Here is a 25,446-nt window from a genome sequence, read left to right on the forward strand (position 1 = left end):
TTGGCCGGAACCAAATTTTACTTCACACGGATTGGTTGCTTCTTGATGGCAGGTAATAAGGCGGTGTTAAACGTTTACTAAAAATGACGTAAGGCTGCGTGGATTGGCTGCTCGAAGAGCATGTGAAACGATTCGTTAAAAAAACATGTGTTAGGCGTGGCTATGACCCAGCTGTAGAAAGAGTCGGTTCACCGGCATAACAAATATGATATATTTCTTAATTTCTTCCCATGAAATATTTAAATAGATATCGTAACAAAGAATAGTTATTACGTTTTAAAGCTATTCAAAAAGAGCCCTTTTGCCGTGATATTGTCTACCGCAATGCCGTGACCCGGATTCGAACCGGGGTTGCTGCGGCCACAACGCAGAGTACTAACCACTATACGATCACGGCGAGCTACCAGGGCTTATATGTACATGGGATATATCCCCCTCCCATAGAACGCTCATTCACCGCATTTCGTTGGAAGTGTTGCTTATCCTGTAATTCTCATTTAATTGAAATCATGGTACAAAGCTGATTTTTCTCAATGCAAACTGCATTTTCGGGACTTCTTTGGGACACCATGGCCCGGTTCCCCGTTTGAGTGGAGATTTCAGTTAAGGACCAACGGATTGATCTAAAATGTACAAACTCTGCCCACCACTGGGCCATGCAAAACGAACTCGCCCATTGTTGTATATAAATAGGCGGATTCGATTTTGCTGTGCAGCGGGCACCGGACATCTGCTCGTTTCATCATCGGGCATCTGTGCCACTCCGTAATTTGGTCAACAAGGCCAGAAACATAAAATAAAGGTTTTAATTGTCTAACTCGTCTTCATTCGGAAAGGCAGATAAAGCCCAAAAGTAATCACTTTTACATGTGAAAACAAAGAGGGCTACTCATTACTCCACATGCCCTTTAAATCACTTTGTTTTAAGCCGATTTCGCAGTGGGCTTTGAATCAATAGGAATAAATCATCAATAAATCAGGATGTTGCCTTGTAGACTGTTTCATATATAAGGCTCCCTGCAGACAGCCGACTAGGCAGCAGTCTTGATCATATACATAATGCACTGTCCTGTTTTATCAGTCTCTGAGGCTGCTATTGAATCTGATAAGCCTGCCAGGAATAGAGCCCACCCAGTCTTGATCATATACATAATGCACTGACTACTAATCTGCCTGCCAGGAGCTTTACCTATGAAATAGCCTACAAGGTAGAATCCTGATTTATCAGCCACTGAGACTGCTATTGAATTTAATCAGACTGTCAGGCATGGAGCTCACCCACTGTAAATATAAATATTATCCATAAAACATGAAGTGTCCCTTACAATTATACACATATCAGTTATGCATGCTAACAACTAGCATATATAACTAGCTCGCTAACTAACAAGACTACCTGGCTAGCTAGCTCACTCACAAGACTAGCGCCTTGCATGCGATTGGCTTTGGTCTTGGGGGTGGCATGCAGCCTGGGAGGCTTAGTCGCCTGTCAGGCATTGTTTAGGGCTCAGATGCCCTTAGCTCACGGCAAGGAACATTTAGCCTGCTAACACTCTAATTTGTAAACTGATAATGAGCACCAAACACAAATGAAAGCATAATGTTAGCATGACATGTCTAGTGTAGCAATCAATTAAAACACGTCCTGATCCACAGTGGGCTCTGCCGGCTCAACCATACTGTCAACCTATCATAAATTATTATATTCCTATTTATAGAGTTAATCTCGAAAAAAAAAAAAATAATTGTAATGTCATGATCATGAGAAAATTATCTCGTGACCTTGACAAAACAACTTTTGTTAAGTCGTGATCATGAGATAAATAGTGATCTAGACATGAGGGAATTATTTTTGTATCTCCATGTCCTCTGTGGGCTTCTGTAGTATTAGCATACATCTCTTCTATAAAACAGCCTATCACCGGCCCAGATTCACATGTAACGGATGTGAAACGGCTAGCTAGTTAGCGGTGGTGCGCGCTAAATAGCGTTTCAATCGGTGAGGTCACTTGCTCTGAGGCCTTGAACTAGTGGTTCCCCTTGCTCTGCAAGGGCTGCAGTTTTTGTGGAGCAGTGGGTAAAGATGCTTCGTGGGTGACTAATGTTGATGCAGAGGGTCCCTGGTTCGCGCCCGGGTATGGGGGTTATAAAGCTATACTGTTACACACACCAAGGCAAAAAAGGGTGACCAATGCGCAATAAAGGCGGGATCTGCATTGAATAGTAATGTAGAGTGGGGATTAATTTCCTGAATCTGAATTGTTCATGTTTATTAACCCGCTAATCTGTGCTGTTCCAGATTGCGGAAAATTTAAAATGCGCCAACCTGAACGCACATGATTCCAATTTAAAGTAATTCACACTTTTAAATATTATGAATCGTTAAAAAAATCTACACATCAGCCATCATGGCCTTTTAGTGTATGTCTGTGTGCTGGATGTGAACCAGCGTGAGGATAGAGCAAGCGATATTTCAGCAGCAGGTATATAATAACGACTAACTAGATAACCAATTAAAAACTTAATTTATAGCAGTTCTCGCTAGGTAACTATAGCTAACTAAGCATTCATGTTGACCCCTTTCCGCCGGCACAGTAGATAGCCTAAATAAATATGTACCGTTGGAAAGCTGGGCTTCCCCCTCAGTTAAACCGTAGCCATGTATATTCGATAAGGTTAAAAAATATAAGAATAGCCTAATGGACAAATAATTTGCTGTGCATAGATCTCCCCTGGAACATGTATATTAGAGCATAGTATATACTGTATGTGAACATGTCTAGTTAGATACAGTTCCTGGCTCTAAAGTAGCTGACCTTATCCGTTTGATCCCCTGATTCATTGAATGAGGGAATAATATGGTTGTAATATTTTATATCAAGGGTGGCAACCATACTCCAGGATAGCTACTGGGTGTGCAGGCTTTTGTTCAAGCCCTGCTCTAATCACATTGTAGCCTAAACATCAGCTGCTCAACAGGACCTTGGGCAGATATGGGTGTTTCAGGGTTGGATCAAAAGCCAAGCCTTCACAAAACAGGAGCTCTCCAGATGGAGGGTTGACCACATGTTGACAAGGGCACAACGACAGGAGATGGTAGGCCTACATGGGAATCAGACACAGCAGCCTTCAAATGTCAATAATGCTTACTTTTCCAGGCTATAATGGAAATGTGGTTAAAAGTAATTTGAGAAGTAATGAAAAATGTGTATGAACCCTTAACAGTGAATAATCAGAGGTTTCTATATAGCATAATGTCATTTGTGAATTTCAGTGAACAGATTGGGAAACGACAGCTCCTGAACTTATTTCAACCCAAGTCAAGCACTGCTTACGAGCAATGATTTAGCTGATCGTTACTTTACACGATTTAAGTTTTTCTTACCATGACTGTGATATTTGGTTCTCTTATGAATGCAGAATGTTCTGAATCAGAATATATCTCAGAATATCAGACATTTGATATGAGTCATGGGTGTTTAATGGGAATATGTGGGGAAGTAACACTAACACGTACAGTCAATTACAGAAAAAAAAAAAAGTGTTTGTTCAACAAACATGTATGATAGAAAATAATAAGAAATCAGTATACTCCAGCCGGTACATACAGTATAGGAAAAAGAAAAAAAACACTTTACAATCCAGATGCTAAATGAAAACACACAGCTTGTCTCTGATGATAAGTCGACCAGTGTAGTTTCTTCAGAGGTGTTAGATGCGGTCCTCATATTGAAACTGGTTCTGGTGGAGATGTGCAGCTAGAAATTCAATGGGATTATGAGGCCTAGAAGAGGAGAAGAGCTAGGATTAATACAAAAATCAGTCATCAAATAAAACGTAAATAACACAATACAAAATCTTTATTGGTCCATTATACAGAAACTGAAATGTGTTGTTTTATTTGGCACAGTGTTCAACAAAAACAACGCGGGCATTATTCAGTGTGCGGGTATCTATTCTTCATTTCAGTGCCCAGCCTGACCACACAACACAGGCTGATGTTGTGAGACTGGGGTTATACAGCATAAAAGACAGGGAAAGGACATGTAGCCCATCCAATCTACCTCATCCCCATACTGTATTTATTTATCTATCCATCTTGCTCGTTTGCACCCCAGTATCTCTACTTGTACATTTATCTTCTGTACATCCTACCATTCCAGTGTTTAATTGCTATATTGTAATTACTTCGCCACCATGGCCTATTTATTTCTGTATATAGATTTTTCTACTGTATTATTGATTGTATGTTTGTTTACTCCATGTGTAACTCTGTTGTTGTTGTTTGTGTCAAACTGCTTTGCTTTATCTTGGCCAGGTCACAGTTGTAAATGAGAACTTGTTCTCAACTAGCCTACCTGGTTAAATAAAGGTGATCTGGCCTACCTGGTTAAATAAAAGGTGAAATAAATAAAATAAATTGGTGCCTGGTTCGTCTATTTTTCTTCCTAGGTTCCTGCCTTCTAGGGACTTTTCCCCCTAGCCATTGTGCTTCTGCCTCCGCATTGCTGGCTCTTTCAGGTTTTAGGCTGGGTATCTGTAAAGCACTTTGACGTAAAAAAAAAAAAGGGGAAAAAAAGGACTTTATAAAATGTGATTTATTTAAGCCCACCGTTCTTTGGCTAACACAGAGAGCCCCTGTAGAAGGACTGGCACAACAGTCTGGTCCAGATATGCCCGTGTTGGGAGAGACTGAAGATCCACTTTCTGTTTAGACGACTTCTCCGTGTTGGACCTCTCGGTATCCTCCATCTTCTGGAGGGGAGGAGTAATGTAGAAGCATGTCAGCCTGTATTTCCCTAGCTTCACAAGTTCACCGTCATGTAATGCAGACAGTATACAGTAAGATCGATGTCTATAACATGTGTTAATAGTTCCATTGCTTCACAAGTTCACCATCATGTAATGCAGACAGTATACAGTAAGATCGATGTCTATAACATGTGTTAATAGTTCCCTAGCTTCACCATCATGTAATGCAGACAGTATACAGTAAGATCGATGTCTATAACATGTGTTAATAGATCCCTAGCTTCACCATCATGCAGACAGTAGTTATTATTGAACAGTAACATCGGTCTATAACATGGGCTAATATTTTCCTAACCTCAGCTCAAGGCTTCATTCACTTTGAGGTGAAACACTGTAGCAGAGGCTAATATTTCCCTAAAACAGTCACACACACACACACACCAGCATCTGGGCTTACAGGAGACGTTAAATATGGCGATTCGCCTTTAAACCCAAGAAGCATCCATTCAACTTACCATTCACCAGCTTTTCAGGTTTAATCATGTCAAAATATGTTCAAAGAATGGAGGTTCGCTGAGCAACTATCGTCATTACTGTCAGTATGTACATCCAAAACAGGTTTAAATAAAAAGTTACAAGGCAACTGGAAAATTGTCTTGTCTGGAAAGAAGTATTGTATTGTATTTGACCATCCGTCAAATCCACCTCTTCTGCCTCTCTTGCAATATTAGTAATGTAATTACAATACACTGAATAAATCCCATCTAGAAATATACAATCACTGTAAACATGTATCCTAGTGTCTACTGAATAAATCCTACGTAAAATGTGTCAACTAAATCTACTTACATAAAATATTATTACATTTAGCTCCGCTGAAACAGATTGTTGTGACGTAAAAACACTGTTGTTGTAGGTGATAAAACTCAATGACCTTTCCTGCTGCTGGATCAGCCGACCTGTAGGTGGCAGTAATGAGTCATTTTTATTGGAGGTGCAGAAGAGGTGGATTTGGACACCAGCACACTTGGTCAAAAATAATACTTTGAATTTTTCCAGACAAGGTATTTTTCCTCGGGCCCATGTAACTTTTTTTATTGAAACCTTTTGTGGAAGTACACACCGGCCGTAACGTTAGTTGTTCAGCGAAACTACATTCTTTGGTACCAACATGTATTTTGACATTTATTAAGCTTAAAAATCTGTTGAATTGCAAGTTGAATGGCTGATTCGTGGGTTTAAAGGAGAATGTTCCATGTCTCCTGTAAGCCCAGACTCTGATTCAACACACAGTACAGTGACTTACAGCTGTATGGCTCTCCCTGCTCTGGTCCATGCCTGTGTGATCTGAATGTCAACAAAACACAATGTGAGTAAAAAGGCAAAGGTGTTGATCAGGTATCAAAGTCAGTGACATAGCTATTCTATTTCTACGATAGCATTGGTCTCCGTTCTGATCTACGATGTCAAAGCAACCAACCATCTGCAGCAAACAGATGGAGTCGATTCTAGTAGCTAGTCTCTGTCAACTGTACATGACGACGGGGTTGGGGAAGCCACCGAACATGACGACGGCGGCGGGGTTGGGGAAGCTGAACATGACGACGGCAGCGGGGTTGGGGAAGCTGAACATGGCGACGGCAGCAGGGTTGGGGAAGCTGAACATGACGACGGCAGCGGGGTTGGAGAAGCTGAACATGATTGGCGGCAGCGGGGTTGGGGAAGCTGAACATGATTGGCGGCAGGGTTGGGGAAGCTGAACATGGCGGCAGGGTTGGGGAAGCCACTGAACATGGTGACGGCGGGGAATGAAATTACTTCACACTGGAGGAAGTTAAGCTACACTAAAGCAATCCTTAATAAAAATATAGTTTACTGAACTAAAGTTACCTCAGGAAAAAAAAACAGAAATATTTACTACACAACAGAGGATAACATTTTTTTTAAAGAATAACAAAAATGGAACTACTAAAAAGCACTACTAAAGCAAATCTAAAAAAAGGTGTGTTTTAAGATCTCTTCTAAATATGTCCAGTTTCAGCCCCCAGGTTCTCTGGCAGGCCGTTCCAGAGGCTGGGGGCGTAATAACTAAAGGCTGTCTCTCTATGCCTCATGGTCCTGGGCTTCAGGATAGTTAAAAGGCCAGAGGATCTGAGGGACCTACTGGGTACATATCAGACATGCTTTATGTTAGGTATTGAGCTGCACAATGGTGGATTGATTTAAAAACCAATAGTGGAATCCTAAAATGAATTCTAACACTCTCAGGCAGCCAGTGCAGAGACCTTAACACCGGTGTAATGTGTCCTCTCCATCTGGTCTTGGTCAGTACCCGTGCTGCAGCATTCTGTAGACCAGACAGGAGAGCATTACAGAAGTCAAGCCTGCTTGTAATTAAAGCGATGAGTCTCTCTGTATCAGCCTGAGAGGGAAACTGCTGCACCTTGGCGATGTTCCTCAGGTGGTAAAAAGCTATTTTGGTCACATTCCTAATATGAAAGTCAAAATTCCAGCAACTTTACACAGTCATTGAAGACGAGTGGGACAACAGTCCACAATCAACAGATTCATCAACTCTATACAAACGAGGTGATGTGTTGCGCTGCATGAGGCAAATGGTGGTCACACCAGATACTGACTGGTTCTGATCCAAGACCCTACTTTTTTTTTGTCCTTATTTTTTTTCTTCTAAGGTATCTGACCAACAGATATTCGGAATCTGTATTCCCTTCCATGTTGAAAGCCATATATTCATGCCCAATTTATTTACATTGACCGATTTCCTGATATGAACTGTAACACAGTCAAATCTTCGAAATGATTTAGCTTATATTTTCTTTCTATATACATGTAACGTTAAATTGTTAATTTACTCCCCAACAATGGACAAGTCACCAACTACGAGCTAGCTAATGTTAGCTCGCTAGCTACTCGACGTGGTCTCTAATCTACGGTTTCCAAAAACGCTTATAAATCTGAAACTGGCTGCAAAATAAATATTTTCTACGTGATCTTAGGCGTTAGATGTTCGTATAATCGTATTTTTGGTTACCTTCTGCCATGGTTTATGTTGGTTTCCTAAATTGATGTCGCCGCCGAAACAACTACAGCCGTGGAGAGATAACTGAGCAGGCGTCAGAAAATAAGGCGCTCTGATTGGCTATCCAAAACCCGGAAATGCGACTTTTAAAGGGATAGTACTGACATTTCTGAACGCAGAGCCACAGATGATCTATGATGTATGACCAGATGCTCAAGTGACCGTTCAAACAATGAAAATAAATGTCTTCAGAAATGGAAGGCAGTCGGGAGGACGCAAGATCAGGTGGGCCCATTCAAGCCAATGAGAGGGCAGATATGCGCTTGAACAACTCCGATATAAAGTGTTTTTTTTTTTCCCCTCAAAGTTGGCGGGATGTCACTTGTCCTACTTATATATCAGTACACTGGTAAGAACCTAAACATTACGACACGTTTATTCGATTAAATAAGACACAAGTAACAAATAAACCATTCAATTGTGTTTAATTAACCAAACGCGACACTCATTGACCTGCATACAAAACTCGCCGCTTGTTGAGCGGGGAAAAAAGTGAACCTGGAGATGACAGATTTTGTGTCCAGTTATCCCACTCGCTTCGCATCTTCTCCTGTTATTTCTAAAATTTAAAAACGAATATTACATTACTTTTGGTATGCCACGGTAAACTTCCACCCTATTTATCTACTGTCAGTGCGTATCGATTTACGTGACCGTATTACATTATATTTGTGTCTATACACTTATTACCGTATTTAGGATCTTGTTTAAATGTTCGACAAGTGCCGCAATTCCACGCATGCGTGACGCCAACTTCCTGTTTCAACAAAACACCGATGTCTTGGAACTGTGGGGACTGGGTCTCTGCATTGGTTTTGATATTATTGTAAAAATAGACACGTTTACGATCATCTGTCGGATATGAAAATGGTTAGAGATACAATAATACATTGCTGAGTTCGCTGACGCCCTTTTCTGGTGTTTAGATCTCTCTGTTTACTCCTGTATTTGAGATTCTGATGTAGCTAGCGACTGTAACTAGTTGTACATTATTTCACTACCATGTCGGCCAAAGTTAGGGCGGGGGACAGCAACGACAACGGAGAAATCATTAGAAACTACCATAAACGAGCATTTGAATACATATCCGTGGCACTAAAGATCGATGAAGATGACAAAGGTTGAATGCATCTCCTTACCTTAAAATATATATATATATATATATATATATATATTGTATATGTTTATCATACATTAGTAGCTTCGATGAAACCAAGAGAGTTTGACAATGTCAAAACTCTTGGTTGCATCGAAGCCAATCGTACATGTTGTGTGACTATGCAATGGCTCACTGGGAGTCTGTCTGTCTGTCTGTCTGTCTACTCTCTCTCTGTGACTGAGCCTGTGGGTTTGTTATGGCAGGTGTCAAGGAGGAGGCAGTACAGTGGTATCAGAAAGGCATTGCAGAGCTTCAAAGGGGGATTGCTATTGAAGTCACAGGACAAGGTAAGCTAATTCCTACCTCATTATCTTTCAAGTTAATATGAGGTTGTTTTGTGTTGTGGCCGTTGGCCAGTGACCACGTTTCGCTGTCTTTCACTTTCACTTTAGGAGAACATTGTGATCGTTCGAAGAGGCTTCAAACTAAGATGATCAACAATCTCACCATGGCAAAGGACCGACTCGCTCTTCTAGGTCAGCTCTCTGACGATGTTGAGAACGTTGTTTTAGATTGTATCACATCATGATGACTTCCCATTCTGGTAATATATGAGGCATGCTGCAGTCTTCATGATGACTTCCCATTCTGGTAATATATGAGGCATGCTGCAGTCTTCATGATGACTTCCCATTCTGGTAATATATGAGGCATGCTGCAGTCTTCTCTCATAACACTTTGAAGTGATGCCACACTTAGATTTTGAGCTACACAGATTTGTGTTGTAAATAAATCCCTGACTAAGATCAGTACTTCTCACTCAAAAAGGTTTAAAAGAGATTGACATTTCAATTGTTATATTAGCAGCTATGTGTTTTAGCAATTTGCAAATAGTTATATTACTAATGTTTTTGTTTTTTAAAATTTAACCTTGTAGGGTCTCTCTCTGTCCATCCTCTCTCTCACCCTCTGTCTCTCTCTGTCCTTTCTCTCTCAACCTCTCTCTCTCCGTCTTCTCTCTCTCACCATCCTCTCTCTCCGTCCTCTCTCTCTCATCCTCTCTCCGTCCCTCTCTCTCACCCTCTGTCTCTCTGTCTCTCTCTCTCTGTCTCTCTCTGTCTCTCGCCACAGAAGGTACATCGGCGTCTAAAACGAGCCACAGCCCTCAGAGTCCACCAGGCCATCTCCCTACCCCTCCAGTGAGGCCTACTGGTCCAAAGAACAAGCCAGGACCAGGACCAGGTCACAGTAAGCCAGCAAGCACTGGCTCAAGCAGGACCAACAATATCAAGGTATCCCTGGTACAGGTCCTGTCCCTGGTCCCATTAAAGTACAGGCCTTGTCCTGTCTCTGTCCCTGGTCCCATTAAAATACAGGCCTTGTCCTGTCTCTGTCCCATTAAAGTACAGGCCTTGTCCTGTCTCTGGTCCCATTAAAATACAGGCCTTGTTCTATCCCCGTCCCCTATCCTCTAGTCCCATAAATTATTTAGTCCTAGTTTTATAACCTCCCCGCTAACAGTTTACGGAAAACAACATTTCTGAGTCATAATTTGTCTTAAATACTGTTTCAAATGGGACGTTGTTGCTCATAGTGTATCTTGTTTGTTTTATGTGTATTTTTATACACTTACGGAGTGTTCTCTCTAAGGTTGTCCCTCGGGCTGCAGGGAGAGGACAGAATGGTAGACCAGCAGCATCGAAGGAACCACAGAAGAGGGATATGAAGAACTTCAAGAATGTGGACAGCAAGTTGGCCAGCTTCATACTGAATGAAATCGTAGACGGGTAGGATAGATGAGCAATCTGTGTAGCCCGGTCCCCGGAGCTATCTGTGTAGCCCGGTCCCCGGAGCTATCTGTGTAGCCCGGTCCCCGGAGCTATCTGTGTAGCCCGGTCCCCGGAGCTATCCGTGTAGCCCGGTCCCCGGAGCTATCCGTGTAGCCCGGTCCCCGGAGCTATCCGCGTAGCCCGGTCCCCGGAGCTATCCGTGTAGCCCGGTCCCCGGAGCTATCCGTGTAGCCCGGTCCCCGGAGCTATCCGTGTAGCCCGGTCCCCGGAGCTATCCGTGTAGCCCGGTCCCCGGAGCTATCCGTGTAGCCCGGTCCCCGGAGCTATCCGCGCAGCCCGGTCCCCGGAGCTATCCGCGCAGCCCGGTCCCCGGAGCTATTTGCGTAGCCATGTCCCCGGAGCGATCCGCGTAGCCCGGTCCCCGGAGCGATCCGCGTAGCCCGGTCCCCGGAGCGATCCGCGTAGCCCGGTCCCCGGAGCGATCCGCGTAGCCCGGTCCCCGGAGCGATCCGCGTAGCCCGGTCCCCGGAGCGATCCGCGTAGCCCGGTCCCCGGAGCGATCCGCGTAGCCCGGTCCCCGGAGCGATCCGCGTAGCCATGTCCCCGGAGCGATCCGCGTAGCCCGGTCCCCGGAGCGATCCGCGTAGCCCGGTCCCCGGAGCGATCCGCGTAGCCCGGTCCCCGGAGCGATCCGCGTAGCCCGTTCCCCGGAGCGATCCGCGTAGCCATGTCCCCGGAGCGATCCGCGTAGCCATGTCCCCGGAGCGATCTGTGTAGTCTTTTGGTCATTTTCTGGGGAGTTGGCTATACAGAACTAACAGACATGTGACTAGGCTATGACGGAGAAGACCCTCAGCACATCAAATGGAGGATTCTAGAGACGATGATAGTGGATAGCGCAGTGGACTACAGTCAGGATCAAATTACACGTTGAACATCTTGGGGACGCCCTGACGTCAAACTCTTCGACCTTTGAGGCGGCACACACTGATACTTTTGTTAAGGCGGGTTTCTAGCTCTCCTGTATTTACAACCCATGACTGTAATTGAGAATGCTTGGGGTTCTGGAGTCATTTAAACATTGTGTGTGTATTTCAGTGGGTCGTCAGTGAGCTTTGAAGACATAGCGGGTCAGGAGCTGGCTAAACAAGCTCTTCAGGAGATAGTTATCCTGCCTGCACTCAGACCTGAGGTGAACATGTTTGCTTTCTACTCTGTGTTATGAGCTGCTGTCTGTCAGTTATGCCTGATTCTCATTCGAGGGTCAAACCTACCCAAGCTGAGCTGCTTCGGTCTGGTCTGTTTACACATCCAGCATATTTGCTTGAAAGGACAATTTGAAATGAAAATACCCGAGCAGGGCACAGTACAGTTGAGGTCGGCACTATTGTGGGAATCAGGCTTCACAGTTGTCTTGCTGTCTCTTGTCCAGTCTGTTGTCTCTAGTCAAATCAAATCAAAGTTTATTTGTCACGTGCGCCGAATACAACAGGTGTAGTAGACCTGCTTACTTACAGGCTCTAACCAATGGTGCAATTTTTAAGTAAAAAATGGGTATTAGGTGAACAATAGATAAGTAAGGAAATAAATAACAGTGAATAGTTACAGTAGAGGGCTGTATACAGTAGAGGGCTATATACAGTAGAGGGGCTATATACAGTAGAGGGGCTATATACAGTAGAGGGGCTATATACAGTAGAGGGCTATATACAGTAGAGGGCTATATACAGTAGAGGGGCTATATACAGTAGAGAGGCTATATACAGTAGAGGGGCTATATACAGTAGAGGGGCTATATACAGTAGAGGGCTATATACAGTAGAGGGCTATATACAGTAGAGGCTATATACAGTAGAGAGGCTATATACAGTAGAGGGCTATATACAGTAGAGGGCTATATACAGTAGAGGGCTATATACAGTAGAGGGGCTATATACAGTAGAGGGGCTATATACAGTAGAGGGCTATATACAGTAGAGAGGCTATATACAGTAGAGAGGCTATATACAGTAGAGAGGCTATATACAGTAGAGGGCTATATAGAGGGGCTATATACAGTAGAGGGCTATATACAGTAGAGAGGCTATATACAGTAGAGAGGCTATATACAGTAGAGAGGCTATATACAGTAGAGAGGCTATATACAGTAGAGAGGCTATATACAGTAGAGGGCCTATATACAGAGAGGGCTATATACAGTAGAGAGGTTATATACAGTAGAGGCTGTATACAGTAGAGGCTGTATATACAGTAGAGGGCTATATACAGTAGAGAGGCTATATACAGTAGAGAGGCTATATACAGTAGAGGCTGTATACAGTAGAGGGCTATATACAGTAGAGGGGCTATATACAGTAGAGAGGCTATATACAGTAGAGAGGCTATATACAGTAACCAGGTTATATACAGTAGAGGCTATATACAGTAGAGGGGCTATATACAGTAGAGAGGCTATATACAGTAGAGAGGCTATATACAGTAGAGGGCTATATACAGTAGAGAGGCTATATACAGTAGAGAGGCTATATACAGTAGAGGCTGTATACAGTAGAGGCTGTATACAGTAGAGGGGCTATATACAGTAGAGAGGCTATATACAGTAGAGAGGCTATATACAGTAGAGAGGCTATATACAGTAGAGAGGCTATATACAGTAGAGAGGCTATATACAGTAGAGGCTATATACAGTAGGGGCCTTATACAGTAGGGGCTATATACAGTAGGGGCTATATACAGTAGAGGGCTGTATACAGAGAGGTTGTATACAGTAGAGGCTGTATACAGTAGAGGGGCTATATACAGTAGAGGGCTATATACAGTAGAGGAGCTATATACAGTAGAGGAGCTATATACAGTAGAGAGGGCTATATACAGTAGGGGCCTTATACAGTAGAGGCTATATACAGTAGAGGCTATATACAGTAGAGGCTATATACAGTAGAGGGGCTATATACAGTAGAGGCTATATACAGTAGAGGGGCTATATACAGTAGAGGGGCTATATACAGTAGAGGGGCTATATACAGTAGAGGGGCTATATACAGTAGAGGCCTTATACAGTAGAGGCCATATACAGTAGGGGCCTTATACAGTAGGGGCTATATACAGTAGGGGCTATATACAGTAGGGGCTATATACAGTAGAGGCTATATACAGTAGAGAGGCTATATACAGTAGGGCTATATACAGTAGGGGCTATATACAGTAGGGGCTATATACAGTAGGGGCTATATACAGTAGGGGCTATATACAGTAGAGGCTATATACAGTAGAGGCTATATACAGTAGAGGGCTATATACAGTAGAGAGGCTATATACAGTAGAGGGGCTATATACAGTAGGGGCTATATACAGTAGAGAGGATATATACAGTAGAGAGGCTATATACAGTAGAGGGCTATATACAGTAGAGGGCTATATACAGTAGAGGGGCTATATACAGTAGAGAGGGCTATATACAGTAGAGAGGCTATATACAGTAGAGAGGCTATATACAGTAGAGAGGCTATATACAGTAGAGGGCCTATATACAGTAGAGAGGCTATATACAGTAGAGAGGTTATATACAGTAGAGGCTGTATACAGTAGAGGCTGTATATACAGTAGAGGGCTATATACAGTAGAGAGGCTATATACAGTAGAGAGGCTATATACAGTAGAGGCTGTATACAGTAGAGGGCTATATACAGTAGAGGGCTATATACAGTAGAGAGGCTATATACAGTAGAGAGGCTATATACAGTAACCAGGTTATATACAGTAGAGGCTATATACAGTAGAGGGGCTATATACAGTAGAGAGGCTATATACAGTAGAGAGGCTATATACAGTAGAGGGCTATATACAGTAGAGAGGCTATATACAGTAGAGAGGCTATATACAGTAGAGGCTGTATACAGTAGAGACTGTATACAGTAGAGAGGGCTATATACAGTAGAGAGGCTATATACAGTAGAGAGGCTATATACAGTAGAGAGGCTATATACAGTAGAGAGGCTATATACAGTAGAGAGGCTATATACAGTAGAGGCTATATACAGTAGGGGCCTTATACAGTAGGGGCTATATACAGTAGGGGCTATATACAGTAGAGGGGCTGTATACAGTAGAGAGGTTGTATACAGTAGAGGCTGTATACAGTAGAGGGGCTATATACAGTAGAGGGCTATATACAGTAGAGGAGCTATATACAGTAGAGGAGCTATATACAGTAGAGGGGCTATATACAGTAGAGGGCCTATATACAGTAGAGGCTATATACAGTAGAGGCTATATACAGTAGAGGCTATATACAGTAGAGGGCTATATACAGTAGAGGCTATATACAGTAGAGGGCTATATACAGTAGAGAGGCTATATACAGTAGAGGGCTATATACAGTAGAGGGGCTATATACAGTAGAGGCCTATATACAGTAGAGAGGCCATATACAGTAGAGGGCCTATATACAGTAGAGGGCCTTATACAGTAGAGGGCTATATACAGTAGAGGGCTATATACAGGCTATATACAGTAGGGGCTATATACAGTAGAGGCTATATACAGTAGAGAGGCTATATACAGTAGGGGCTATATACAGTAGAGGGCTATATACAGTAGAGGGGCTATATACAGTAGGGGCTATATACAGTAGAGGGCTATATACAGTAGAGGCTATATACAGTAGAGGCTATATACAGTAGAGGGCTATATACAGTAGAGAGGCTATATACAGTAGAGGGCTATATACAGTAGGGGCTATATACAGTAGGGGCTATATACAGTAGAGGATATATACAGTAGAGAGGGCTATATACAGTAGAGGGGCTATATACAGTAGAGGGCTATATACAGTAGAGGGGCTATATACAGTAGAGGGCTATATACAGTAGAGGGCTATATACAGTAGAGGGGCTATATACAGTAGAGGGCTATATACAGTAGAGAGGGCTATATACAGTAGAGGGGCTATATACAGTAGAGAGGGCTATATACAGTAGAGGGCTATATACAGTAGAGGGGCTATATACAGTAGAGAGGCTATATACAGTACAGAGGGCTATATACAGTAGAGAGGCTATATACAGTAGAGGCTATATACAGTAGAGGGGCTATATACAGTAGAGAGGCTATATACAGTAGAGAGGCTATATACAGAGGCTATATACAGTAGAGGGGCTATATACAGTAGAGGTTATATACAGTAACCGGGCTATATACAGTAACCGGGCTATATACAGTAACCGGGCTATATACAGGAGAGGCTATATACAGTAGAGAGGCTATATACAGTAGAGGGCTATATACAGTAGGGGCCTTATACAGTAGAGGCTATATACAGTAGAGGCTATATACAGTAGAGGCTATATACAGTAGAGGGGCTATATACAGTAGAGGCTATATACAGTAGAGGGGCTATATACAGTAGAGAGGGCTATATACAGTAGAGGGGCTATATACAGTAGAGGGGCTATATACAGTAGAGGCCTTATACAGTAGAGGCCATATACAGTAGGGGCCTTATACAGTAGGGGCTATATACAGTAGGGGCTATATACAGTAGGGGCTATATACAGTAGAGGGCTATATACAGTAGAGAGGCTATATACAGTAGGGGCTATATACAGTAGAGGGCTATATACAGTAGGGGCTATATACAGTAGGGGCTATATACAGTAGGGGCTATATACAGTAGAGGCTATATACAGTAGGGGCTATATACAGTAGAGAGGCTATATACAGTAGAGGGCTATATACAGTAGAGGGCTATATACAGTAGAGAGGATATATACAGTAGAGAGGCTATATACAGTAGAGGGCTATATACAGTAGAGGGCTATATACAGTAGAGGGGCTATATACAGTAGAGGGCTATATACAGTAGAGAGGCTATATACAGTAGAGAGGCTATATACAGTAGAGAGGCTATATACAGCCTATATACAGTAGAGAGGCTATATACAGTAGAGAGGTTATATACAGTAGAGGCTGTATACAGTAGAGGCTGTATATACAGTAGAGGGGCTATATACAGTAGAGAGGCTATATACAGTAGAGAGGCTATATACAGTAGAGGCTGTATACAGTAGAGGGGCTATATACAGTAGAGGGGCTATATACAGTAGAGGGGCTATATACAGTAGAGAGGCTATATACAGTAACCAGGTTATATACAGTAGAGGCTATATACAGTAGAGGCTATATACAGTAGAGAGGCTATATACAGTAGAGAGGCTATATACAGTAGAGGGGCTATATACAGTAGAGAGGCTATATACAGTAGAGAGGCTATATACAGTAGAGGCTGTATACAGTAGAGGCTGTATACAGTAGAGGGGCTATATACAGTAGAGAGGCTATATACAGTAGAGAGGCTATATACAGTAGAGAGGCTATATACAGTAGAGAGGCTATATACAGTAGAGAGGCTATATACAGTAGAGGCTATATACAGTAGGGGCCTTATACAGTAGGGGCTATATACAGTAGGGGCTATATACAGTAGAGGGGCTGTATACAGTAGAGAGGTTGTATACAGTAGAGGCTGTATACAGTAGAGGGCTATATACAGTAGAGGGGCTATATACAGTAGAGGAGCTATATACAGTAGAGGAGCTATATACAGTAGAGGGGCTATATACAGTAGGGGCCTTATACAGTAGAGGCTATATACAGTAGAGGCTATATACAGTAGAGGCTATATACAGTAGAGGGCTATATACAGTAGAGGCTATATACAGTAGAGGGCTATATACAGTAGAGGGGCTATATACAGTAGAGAGGGCTATATACAGTAGAGGGGCTATATACAGTAGAGGCCTTATACAGTAGAGGCCATATACAGTAGGGGCCTTATACAGTAGGGGCTATATACAGTAGGGGCTATATACAGTAGGGGCTATATACAGTAGAGGCTATATACAGTAGAGAGGCTATATACAGTAGGGGCTATATACAGTAGGGGCTATATACAGTAGGGGCTATATACAGTAGGGGCTATATACAGTAGGGGCTATATACAGTAGAGGCTATATACAGTAGAGGCTATATACAGTAGGGGCTATATACAGTAGAGAGGCTATATACAGTAGAGGGGCTATATACAGTAGGGGCTATATACAGTAGGGGCTATATACAGTAGAGAGGATATATACAGTAGAGGGCTATATACAGTAGAGGGGCTATATACAGTAGAGGGCTATATACAGTAGAGGGGCTATATACAGTAGAGGGCTATATACAGTAGAGGGCTATATACAGTAGAGGGGCTATATACAGTAGAGGGCTGTATACAGTAGAGGGGCTATATACAGTAGAGGGGCTATATACAGTAGAGGGCTATATACAGTAGAGGGGCTATATACAGTAGCGGGGCTATATACAGTAGAGAGGCTATATACAGTAGAGGGCTATATACAGTAGAGAGGCTGTATACAGTAGAGGCTATATAGAGTAGAGGGGCTATATACAGTAGAGAGGCTATATACAGTAGAGAGGCTATATACAGTAGAGGGCTATATACAGTAGAGGTTATATACAGTAACCGGGCTATATACAGTAACCGGGCTATATACAGTAACCGGGCTATATACAGGAGAGGCTATATACAGTAGAGAGGCTATATACAGTAGAGGGGCTATATACAGTAGAGGCTATAAACAGTAACCAGGCTATATACAGTAGGGAGGCTATATACAGTAACCAGGTTATATACAGTAGAGAGGCTATAAAAGTAGCCAGGCTATATACAGACACCGGTTAGTCAGGCTGATTGAGGTAGTATGTACATGTAGATATGGTTAAAGTGACTATGCATATATGATGAACAGAGAGTAGCAGCAGTGTAAAAGAGGAGTTGGCGGGTGGTGGGTGACAATGCCGATAGTCTGGGCTATTTGAGATAGTATGTAGATAACTGTATAGTTAATGTGACGATGCATATATGATTAACAGAGAGTAGCAGCAGTGTAAAGAGGGGGGTGGGGCAATGCAAATAGTCTGTGTAGCCATTTGATTACCTGTTCAGGAGTCTTATGGCTTGGGGGTAAAAACTGTTGAGAAGCCTTTTTGTCCTAGACTTGGCACTCTGGTATCCCTTGCCATGCAGTAGTAGAGAGAACAGTCTATGACTGGGGTGGCTGGGGTCTTTGACAATTTTAGGGCCTTCCTCTGACACCGCCTGGTGTAGAAGTCCTGGATGGCAGGCAGCTTCGCCCCAGTGATGTACTGGGCTGTACACACTACCCTCTGTAGTGCCTTGCGGTCGGAGGCCGAGCAATTTCTGAACATTTCTGATGTTGCAGCTGTAGAACCTTTTGAGGATCTCAGGACCCATGCCAAATCTTTTTAGTCTCCTGAGGGGGAATAGGTTTTGTCGTGCCCTCTTCACGACTGTCTTGGTGTGTTTGGACCATTCTAGTTTGTTGGTGATGTGGACACCAAAGAACTTGAAGCTCTCAACCTGCTCCATAACAGCCCCGTTGATGAGAATGGGGACGCGCTCCTTTTCCTGTAGTCCACGATCATCTCTTTCGTCTTGGTTACATTGAGGGAGAGGTTCTATTGATTGTTATAGATTGTTATTCTGGCACCACCCGGCCAGGTCTCTGACCTCCTCCTTATAAGCTGTCTCGTCCGTGATCAGGCCTACTAGTGTTGTGTCGTCTGTAAACTTAATGATGGTGTTGGAGTCGTACATGGCCTCGCAGTCGTGGGTGAACAAGGAGTACAGGAGGGGACTGAGCACGCACCCCTGAGGGCCCCCGTGTTGAGGACTCAGCATGGCAAATGTGTTGCTACCTACCCATACCACCTGGGGGCGGCCCGTCAGGAAGTCGAGGATCCAGTTGCAGAGGGAGGTGTTTAATCCCAGGTTCCTTAGCTTAGTGATGAGCTTTGAGGGTATTATGGTGTTGAACGTTGAGCTGTAGTCAATGAACAGCATTCTCACATAGGTGTTCCTTTTGTCCAGGTGGGAAAAGGCAGTGTGGAGTGCAATAGAGACTACATCATCTGTGGATCTGTTGGGGCGGTATGCAAATTGGAGTGGGTCTAGGGTTTCTGGGATAATGGTGTTGATGTGAGCCATGACCAGCCTTTCAAAGCACTTCATGGCTATGGACGTGAGTGCCACGGGTCTGTAGTCATTTAGGCAGGTTGCCTTTGTGTTCATGGGAACAGGGACTATGGTGGTCTGCTTGAAACATGTTGGTATTCCACACTCAATCAGGGACATGTTGAAAATGCCAGTGAAGACACCTGCCAGTTGGTCAGCACATGCCCGGAGCACACGTCCTGGTAATCCGTCTGGCCCAGCGGCCTTGAGAATGTTGACATGTTTAAAGGTCTTACTCACATCGGCTACTTAGAGCGTGATCACACGGTCGTCCATGACAGCTGATGCTCTCATGCATGCCTCAGTATTGCTTGCCTCAAAGCAAACATAGAAGTGATTTAGCTCGTCTGGTAGGCTCGGGTCACTGGGCAGCTCGCGGCTGTGCCACATAAGACGAGTGTTGTAGCCGGTGTAGTACGATTCAATCTAGTCCAGTCTATTGTTGTCTCTAGTCCAGTCTATGGAGTCTATGGACTAGAGACAACACTATAGACTGGACTAGAGACAACACTATAGCCTGGAGGCAAGCAATACTGAGGCATGCATGAGAGCATCAGCTGTCATGGACGACCGTGTGATCACGCTCTAAGTAGCCGGTGGTGTTGTCTCTACTCCAGTGGTGTTGTCTCTACTCCAGTCTATGGTGGTGTTGTCTCCAGTCCAGTCTATAGTGTTGTCTCTAGTCCAGTCTATAGCGTTGTCTCTAGTCCAGTCTATAGTGTTGTCTCTAGTCCAGTCTATAGTGTTGTCTCTAGTCCAGTCTATAGTGTTGTCTCTAGTCCAGTCTATAGTGGTGTTGTCTCTAGTCCAGTCTATAGTGGTGTTGTCTCTAGTCCAGTCTATAGTGGTGTTGTCTCTAGTCCAGTCTATAGTGGTGTTGTCTCTACTCCAGTCTATAGTGCTGTTGTCTCTACTCCAGTCTATGGTAGTGTTGTCTCTACTCCAGTCTATAGTGGTGTTGTTGTCTACTCAAGTCTATGGTGGTGTTGTCTCTACTCCAGTCTATGGTGGTGTTGTCTCTACTCCAGTCTATGGTGGTGTTGTCTCTACTCCAGTCTATGGTGGTGTTGTCTCTACTCCAGTCTATGGTGGTGTTGTCTCTACTCCAGTCTATGGTGGTGTTGTCTCTACTCCAGTCTATGGTGGTGTTGTCTCTACTCCAGTCTATAGTGGTGTTGTCTCTACTCCAGTCTATAGTGGTGTTGTCTCTACTCCAGTCTATAGTGGTGTTGTCTCTACTCCAGTCTATAGTGGTGTTGTCTCTACTCCAGTCTATAGTGGTGTTGTCTCTACTCCAGTCTATAGTGGTGGTGTCTCTAGTCCAGTCTATAGTGTTGTCTCTAGTCCAGTCTGTGGTAGTGTTGTCTCTACTCCAGTCTATGGTGGTGTTGTCTCTAGTCCAGTCTATAGTGTGGTCTCTAGTCCAGTCTATGGTGGTGTTGTCTCTACTCCAGTCTATGGTGTTGTCTCTAGTCCAGTCTATGGTGTTGTCTCTAGTCCAGTCTATGGTGGTGTTGTCTCTAGTCCAGTCTATAGTGGTGTTGTCTCTACTCCAGTCTATGGTGGTGTTGTCTCTACTCCAGTCTATGGTAGTGTTGTCTCTACTCCAGTCTATGGTGTTGCCTCTAGTCCAGTCTATGGTGGTGTTGTCTCTACTCCAGTCTATGGTGTTGTCTCTACTCCAGTCAATGGTGGTGTTGTCTCTACTCCAGTCAATGGTGGTGTTGTCTCTAGTCCAGTCTATGGTGGTGTTGTCTCTACTCCAGTCTATGGTGGTGTTGTCTCTAGTCCAGTCTATGGTGGTGTTGTCTCTACTCCAGTCTATGGTAGTGTTGTCTCTAGTCCAGTCTATAGTGTTGTCTCTACTCCAGTCTATGGTGTTGCCTCTACTCCAGTCTATGGTGGTGTTGTCTCTACTCCAGTCTATGGTGTTGTCTCTAGTCCAGTCTATGGTGGTGTTGTCTCTAGTCCAGTCTATAGTGGTGTTGTCTCTACTCCAGTCTATAGTGCTGTTGTCTCTACTCCAGTCTATAGTGTTGTCTCTACTCCAGTCTATGGTAGTGTTGTCTCTAGTCCAGTCTATGGTGTTGCCTCTACTCCAGTCTATGGTGTTGTGTTTGTCCCCCTCTAGCTGTTCACTGGTCTCAGATCCCGGCACGAGGTCTGCTCCTCTTCGGTCCCCCAGGCAACGGAAAGACCATGCTGGTGAGTCAAACATTTGTGACCATCAAATGACATCACATGGTGTTGCCTGCATGTTGAAGACATTATGCCTCTTTCTCATGATAATAAATGTATCTATTGTGTCCCTCTACCCAGGCCAAAGCAGTAGAAATGGAGTCCTCTTTCTCGTGATAATGATTGATCTGTTTTGTCCCTCTACCCAGGCCAAAGCAGTAGAAATGGAGTCCTCTTTCTCATGATAATGATTGATCTGTTTTGTCCCTCTACCCAGGCCAAAGCAGTAGCCATGGAGTCCCATGCCACCTTCTTTAACATCAGTGCTTCCAGTCTGACCTCTAAATGGGTGAGGAGTCTTAAGACTCATTTACTGTGTCCAAAATGGCACCCTATTCTCTGGGTAGTGGACTACTGTTGACCAGGGTGGTGGACTACTGTTGACCTGGGTAGTGGACTACTGTTGACCAGGGTAGTGGACTACTGTAGACCAGGGTCTATAGAGTAGTGGACCACTGTAGACCAGGGTAGTGGACTACTGTTGACCAGGGTAGTGGACTACTGTTGACCAGGGTCTATAGGGTAGTGGACTACTGTTGACCAGGGTAGTGGACTACTGTTGACCAGGGTAGTGGACTACTGTTGACCGGGGTCTATAGGGTAGTGGACTACTGTAGACCAGGGTCTATAGGGTAGTGGACTACTGTAGACCAGGGTCTATAGGGTAGTGGACTACTGTTGACCAGGGTCTATAGGGTAGTGGACTACTGTAGACCAGGGTCTATAGGGTAGTGGACTACTGTAGACCAGTACCCAGGTAGAAATATGTCCCAACTAGTGGATTAGCTAACTAGTTGATCAGTTTAACTATCAATAAACAGATAAGTCTTTAAACTGCTTATGAACTCTTTTAAAACCACTTTATAAAGTTGACCTTTACCTTCCAGTGTAAAGTGTTCGTAGTTGTACTTGAGTGACCTCTGACCTGTATCTCTCCTTCCCAGGTGGGAGAGGGAGAGAAGCTGGTCAGAGCTCTGTTTGCTGTGGCCAGAGAACTACAGCCTGCCATCATCTTCATTGGTTGGTTTAAGTGATTTTACTGTATACTCATTATCTTCCATCAGTGATCTGACGTCCAACATTAATATTTGAACTTGACATTTTCCATTGTATTTTGTTGCTTTTAGTCTGTCCAAAGAAACCGACCGTTCATTACATTTGTTTAATAGTAATAATGAATTGGATTTTTATAGCGACTTTCTACATAGTGAGTTACTCAAGCGCTTTACATAGTAACGGGTGAATTGGACTAGTTAAAGATGCAGAAATCACTCTGCCATTTCCTGCTAGCTAATATTCCAATAGTTTTGCCTAATTTCAGTTTATGTGACAAAACAAGCAGGTATAGTGTATAGAATCATTGTACCGTAGAAAGCGCTTTTCTATAAGCATAAATATTGTATTTTCAGCTGTTCGTAGCTGGTGTACAAAACCGAAAGTAAAAGACGCAAAAATTAAACATAAGAACGAGAAGCATAGAACTAGCTCACATAGATCAGATGTACAGCGTCTTAGACTGTCTGTCAATGAGAGTGACAGATCTATAACACACATTTCTATGTGAATTTGGTCAGGTCGTCCAAAAAAGTGACATTTTACAGCTTTTAATAAAAATGTTTTACCATAGTGCACTACTTTCGACCGGAGCCCCTATGAAGGCCTATTGGACGCTGGTCTAAAGCAGTGCACTACATAGGGAATAGGGCACCATTTGTATGTATCATTTTATATACCACTCAGTACCCACACAGTTGTTTGTTTCTGAGAGACTGAACAGACAGTAGCTGTTGTGGTGACGTTCGCTATGATCCCTGTCTGTTTGCCGTCCTCCCAGATGAGATCGACAGCCTGCTCTGTGAGAGACGGGAAGGAGAACACGATGCCAGTCGGCGTTTAAAGACAGAGTTTCTCATACAGTTTGACGGGGTAAGACCAACGACCATTTTAGTTATGTCACTGTAATGTTACTCCCGTCTGCAATTATCAACGTATGTGGACACCTACTCATCGAACATCTCATTCTAAAATCATGGGTATTATGGGTATTAGAGTTGGTCCCCCTTTGCTGCTATAACAGCCTCCACTCTTCTGGGAAGGTTTTCTACTAGATGTAGGAACATTGCTGCTATAACAGCCTCCACTCGTCTGGGAAGGCTTTCCACTAGATGTAGGAACATTGCTGCTCTAACAGCCTCAACTCTTCTGGGAAGGCTTTCCACTAGATGTTGGAACATTGTTGCTATAACAGCTTCCACTCTTCTGGGAAGGCTTTCCACTAGATGTTGGAACATTGTTGCTGTAACAGCCTCCATTCTTCTGGGAAGGCTTTCCACTAGATGTTGGAACATTGCTGCTGTAACAGCCTCCACTCGTCTGGGAAGGCTTTCCACTAGATGTTGGAACATTGTTGCTATAACAGCCTCCAGTCTTCTGGGAAGACTTTCCACTAGATGTAGGAACATTGCTGCTATAACAGCCTCCACTCTTCTGGGAAGGCTTTCCACTAGATGTAGGAACATTGCTGTGGGGACTTGCTTCCATTCAGCCATAGGCATTCAGCCATTAGTGAGGCCGTCCACTGATGGTTGTATATATGGTGTCCTTCAACAGTCTCCTGGATGGTTGTATATATGGTATCCTTCAACAGTCACCTGGATGGTTGTATATATGGTGTCCTTCAACAGTCTCCTGGATGGTTGTATATATGGTGTCCTTCAACAGTCTCCTGGATGGTTGCAGGTGCAGTCGGAAGGGGCAGAGAGGGTTCTGGTGATGGGAGCTACAAACAGACCACAGGAGCTGGACGAAGCTGTGCTCAGGTACTAGACACAACACACACAGGAAGCTGTGCTCAGGTACTGGATATGATGCACTCACACACAGGAAGCTGTGCTCAGGTACTGGATATGATGCACTCACACACAGGAAGCTGTGCTCAGGTACTGGATATGATGCACTCACACACAGGAAGCTGTGCTCAGGTACTGGACACAACACACACAGGAAGCTGTGCTCAGGTACTGGATATGATGCACTCACACACAGGAAACATGGGAACCAGTTAATAACGCTCTGCACACAAAATAAAGTTCTGAACCGGTTCAAACTAAAAATGAGAAAAATAATAGATAAAACGTTTTCAATGCTAATTAAGTATACTATATTTAGCACTTCTCGCGTTGGATTTATTAGCTACAAAAAAAAAAGATAAGACAAGTTTTGATTTTACTTCCGGTGACGCTCCGCACACACAAGCTTATTAGCTAGCTAACTCTGGCTTAAAAAAATCTCTCGTCTCTCCCTAATTTCTGAATCAGTCTTGTAACGTCAGTAGGCTAATGTAGCCTATGCTTCAGATGGGGAGAGGCAGGTA

The 25,446-nt window shown here is 43.6% G+C and overlaps 2 protein-coding genes and 1 non-coding gene across 5 annotated transcripts in view; 1 reads left to right on the forward strand and 2 right to left on the reverse strand.

Annotated features, from left to right (window-relative positions):
• Window positions 1-325: 325 nt before the first annotated feature.
• trnah-gug lies at window positions 326-397 on the reverse strand. Its single transcript has one exon. It is a non-coding gene; the product is annotated as a tRNA-His (tRNA).
• A 3,066-nt stretch (window positions 398-3,463) lies between these two features.
• LOC121840718 (protein dpy-30 homolog) lies at window positions 3,464-7,922 on the reverse strand. 3 transcript variants are annotated; one of them, XM_042305676.1, is made up of 4 exons: window positions 7,805-7,922; window positions 6,059-6,099; window positions 4,613-4,752; window positions 3,464-3,784 (listed from the first exon to the last, which is right to left on the reverse strand). In XM_042305676.1, the coding sequence occupies exons 1-4, from the start codon at window positions 7,812-7,814 to the stop codon at window positions 3,712-3,714; spliced, it is 264 nt and encodes an 87-aa protein (XP_042161610.1). In that variant the 5' UTR covers window positions 7,815-7,922; the 3' UTR covers window positions 3,464-3,711. The 3 variants fall into 3 exon arrangements, with proteins under 3 accessions (XP_042161610.1, XP_042161609.1, XP_042161611.1); XM_042305675.1 differs by having other exon boundaries at window positions 4,613-4,755; window positions 7,805-7,916; XM_042305677.1 differs by lacking the exon at window positions 3,464-3,784 and adding an exon at window positions 7,038-7,099 and having other exon boundaries at window positions 4,614-4,752; window positions 7,805-7,906.
• A 671-nt stretch (window positions 7,923-8,593) lies between these two features.
• LOC112236519 (spastin-like) overlaps window positions 8,594-25,446 on the forward strand; it is a 20,059-nt gene continuing 3,206 nt past the window's right edge. Inside the window, 12 exon segments of the mRNA XM_042305671.1 lie at window positions 8,594-8,972; window positions 9,215-9,298; window positions 9,404-9,487; window positions 10,083-10,243; window positions 10,602-10,738; window positions 11,840-11,933; window positions 21,967-21,982; window positions 21,985-22,040; window positions 22,291-22,362; window positions 23,018-23,093; window positions 23,908-23,999; window positions 24,813-24,892. Of these exon segments, the coding sequence (XP_042161605.1) occupies window positions 8,855-8,972; window positions 9,215-9,298; window positions 9,404-9,487; window positions 10,083-10,243; window positions 10,602-10,738; window positions 11,840-11,933; window positions 21,967-21,982; window positions 21,985-22,040; window positions 22,291-22,362; window positions 23,018-23,093; window positions 23,908-23,999; window positions 24,813-24,892 (1,070 nt within the window). The 5' untranslated portion in view covers window positions 8,594-8,854.

The sequence above is a fragment of the Oncorhynchus tshawytscha genome, linkage group LG24, assembly GCF_018296145.1.
Source record: "Oncorhynchus tshawytscha isolate Ot180627B linkage group LG24, Otsh_v2.0, whole genome shotgun sequence".
Taxonomy (NCBI): domain Eukaryota; kingdom Metazoa; phylum Chordata; class Actinopteri; order Salmoniformes; family Salmonidae; genus Oncorhynchus; species Oncorhynchus tshawytscha.

Excerpts from the sequence above, each read along its gene's own strand:
- LOC121840718 (XM_042305675.1), bottom strand. Across the intron at positions 4,756-6,058 it reads GCAGGGAGAGCCATACAGCT|AAGATGGAGGATACCGAGAG; the intron begins GTAAGTCACTGT and ends CCTCCCCTCCAG. Across the intron at positions 3,785-4,612 it reads TCTGTGTTAGCCAAAGAACG|GCCTCATAATCCCATTGAAT; the intron begins GTGGGCTTAAAT and ends CTCCTCTTCTAG.